Raw genomic sequence first — 3,243 nt, 5'->3', positions numbered from 1 at the left:
TAATATCAAGGCCCAGATACTTTTCTTGGGTTAATCTCTAAGGAAACGTTCGTGAGCTCCCGTGGTGAGCTTCAGTTCAGGGAACCACTGTGAATTACTGCCTCCCTTTCCCCCAATGCATTTTAAGTGGAAACGTGATTATGCGCCTAATGGAACTTAGAGCTTTTAGATAATCGGGCAACAAAATGAAAACCAAAACGAAGAAGAGGACAGACGAAAAATCGTGAAGACTAGATTACTTTAATAAATTTCTAGTTTTAGGTTTTGTAAATATGCTCAGTGAATCCACTTAGTAAAACAGAAGTCAAGGTTGCAATGGTCTTTGAAGATTCACTTTTTAGTTGCCGATCAGAGTCTCTTTTTGATACTGAAAAAATGGACTATATAAAGAGCTTATAAAATCACTTTCATCGAATTAATAATCTATATCTGGAAAATACTAAACATTAAACCAAAGTTAAGGGGAGAAGGTATTAACTGTGTAGCTTAGAAAATGCTGAGGACGGGAGCCCTTCGTAGTCCAACACATGTTTATAAGACACATTTTTCTAAATGCTGCCAGATGCCTCCGATCCACACTAATCTGTTTTCCTCTGTTCTCCTCCTCCAGCCATAGGAGTTGCCTAAGTGTTTACTTTCTAAAATACGACATGGGCACTGTGGTAGGTTCAGTCCTAGAGTCCTTTCGAATTGTAGGCTTCTCTTTCTCATCCTGTCACCTGCTGTCATGCACTCTTCCTTTGGACACTTTAGCAAAGCCATTCACAAAGGGCAGCTTAGAGACAAACGGTGTGGGTCCTCAACTCCTACTGTAATGTGGCATTAGTAGGTGACTGTATGGCCTCCCAGTCTCTGGCAGACGATGGCTTTGGGAGTTGGGGCTCATCCCTTCTGAACTGGCATTTCTTCCTGAAGGCGCCCCTGAGTTTTCCTGATTTGCACATTTTGAATCTGTTAGTACAAGTTCTGAGGCCAGTTGGAACAGTTAACAATAATAAAATTTAATAAAATTAACCTGATTCGATATTATTTTTGTCTTTTAATTATATTATGTTGTGATAGCGTTCGATCATTTCAGTGTATATTAATCTTCTCTCTTTCTGATTTTTCTTTTCTGCTTCAGTTGTAGCAAGTTTAATCATCCTCCATTTGTCTGGGGCAACCAAGAAAGGAACAGGTGTGTTTCTTTGGAAAGCTGAGGGTGGGAGACTTCTAATTATTTGCATTTTTCTGTTTTTTCCATACTCTTAATATTTCAGAATATCGGAACATTTTATAGTGTGTAAAATTGATTGGTTTTGACTAAGACAGCATTTAGAGATTAATTTACTAATGGATATTATAAGAATGTCCTCTCTATTTTTAGTTTTATAGAAAATTGGATGATGGCTCTTTTTAACATTTTTTTTTTTTTCCAGAAAAGCAAACCACTTCAGGAACACAGAAGTCAGTGCAGTGTGGCACTTGGACTAAACATGCGGAGGGAGGTGTCTTTACCTCTCCCAACTACCCTAGCAAGTACCCCCCGGACCGAGAGTGCATCTACATCATAGAAGGTGAGGGGCTGGGGCCACACCTGGCCACCTCTGTGCTGGGTACGGACTGTACGCATGTAGACGCAACGAAAATTGGTTTTGCACATACGTATCTCTCAGGGAATCAAATAACCGTGCTATCTGGAATTAAGCCAATTATTGGAATCATTCGGGTTATGAATCGGTAAAGAATGGGAATTCAAAGCAAATCAATAACTTAAGTTTATTTTGCAGTTGGTTTAATTGATTTGGAATTCTGAGTTAATGGGGCGGATGCATAGTCTGTGTCGCCCTCTCTATTCGGTAAGATTTAAAAATGTATCGCTAGCTAGATGAAATTTTCACCTGTGGTAGAAGATTTTAATATAATAGGTTTTCGTATCTAATCGCTCAGATTGGACAATAACTTGTCTCCGAACTCCGTCACACAGTCACAGAGCTACCTCGACAGAAAGTGATGGAGGCTGTTTTTACTTATACATAAGGGACACAATTCATTTGCTCGATCTTTCAGAGAAAAAGGCTTTATGTTTACCTGACTTGAAGAATTTCTATTTAGGATTCTTTTTCTTTTTGTAAATCTTGGGCCAGAGGTCTTCCTGTTCCCCTCGCTGTGCTTGAGCTTGAACTTTTAACAAGCAGGGACAGGAACAAGCTCTGACAATAAACGGGTAAAGCTGAGAAAACAGCTCTGGTGAATTTTCTTCTTCTTATGACTGGTAGAAAAGGAAGTTGAAATATGGAAATTCTGGGTTAAAATCAGTCGTTCCTTTTAATAAGTTAATATTACATCTCTATTACATATATAACATCGGGAACTTTAAAAGAATGTATATCGAAACATTTAATCATAGGAAGTAGGCCTATTTTACAGATGAAGAAACTGAGTCAGAGAAGCTTAACATCTTGCTTAAATTCACATAACTTGTGTTTCGAAGCAACAGTACTTTAAACTTCAAATTATTCAAAAGAACAAAATTAACTAGTTCTCTCATTTAAGGGTTAATTCGAAAGCAAATCTTTGCATGTTAACTGTGCTTTTCTGTTTATCATTTTTTTTTTTTTTTAGAATTAAAAAGCACTGCTGACATTTGGTTTTAATATCACGCACATATGCGCCTTCATTCCTAGTTATATTATACCAAGGATGGACCTTAAAGTTGGACACTGGAACCTTTGGTTATAGTTAATCCTACTTCTGTAGCCTTTTTGAAATACCTCATACCAGTCATTTTTTTTTCACTCACACACTTATTTAACAAATATTTATTGAAACAACTACTAAGAAACAACTACTCTTTCAGGCATAGGTTAGAGAGTACTGAACAAAACAGACACGGTACTTGCGTCGTGGAACTTTCCGTCAGGTCTGGGGTCTGTGTATCTGACTTCTGCAGAGGACGAGGACAAGAACGAGCTAGGAGGCTGACGAGCTGGGCAGTCGCAGATGCAGGAGGACGTGCTAGTCCGTGGGTTCCCCCAGAAAGTTCCGAACTTTGTTATAGACAATGGGGTACTGTTGAAATACTAAGTAAGTAGAGGAAAAAAAAGTGAGAATTTGATGAAATAAGTAAAGGAAAAGAACGTTAAGTTGAAACTTACTGTGAAAGACGAAGTAAATCCTGTCAAAGCCAGAATACAGAAGCGACATCCATGATGCTCAAAGGGAGAAATGCGAGATGCTCAGGCAGCTGAACCACGAGTGACG

At 38.5% G+C, this 3,243-nt stretch overlaps 1 protein-coding gene across 1 annotated transcript in view; it reads left to right on the top strand.

Moving 5' to 3' along the window:
• Positions 1-3,243, top strand: part of NETO1 (neuropilin and tolloid like 1) — an 86,031-nt gene that overhangs the window by 623 nt on the left and 82,165 nt on the right. Inside the window, exons 2-4 of the mRNA XM_011367342.1 lie at positions 1,124-1,177; positions 1,419-1,556; positions 1,656-1,719. Of these exons, the coding sequence (XP_011365644.1) occupies positions 1,124-1,177; positions 1,419-1,556; positions 1,656-1,719 (256 nt within the window). The remainder of the gene's footprint in view (positions 1-1,123; positions 1,178-1,418; positions 1,557-1,655; positions 1,720-3,243) is intronic.

The sequence above is a fragment of the Pteropus vampyrus genome, unplaced genomic scaffold (assembly GCF_000151845.1).
Source record: "Pteropus vampyrus isolate Shadow unplaced genomic scaffold, Pvam_2.0 Scaffold132, whole genome shotgun sequence".
NCBI classification, from domain to species: domain Eukaryota; kingdom Metazoa; phylum Chordata; class Mammalia; order Chiroptera; family Pteropodidae; genus Pteropus; species Pteropus vampyrus.
The sequence above is the reverse complement of the archived record's forward strand: the minus strand, read 5'-3'. Positions and strand labels throughout refer to the sequence as shown.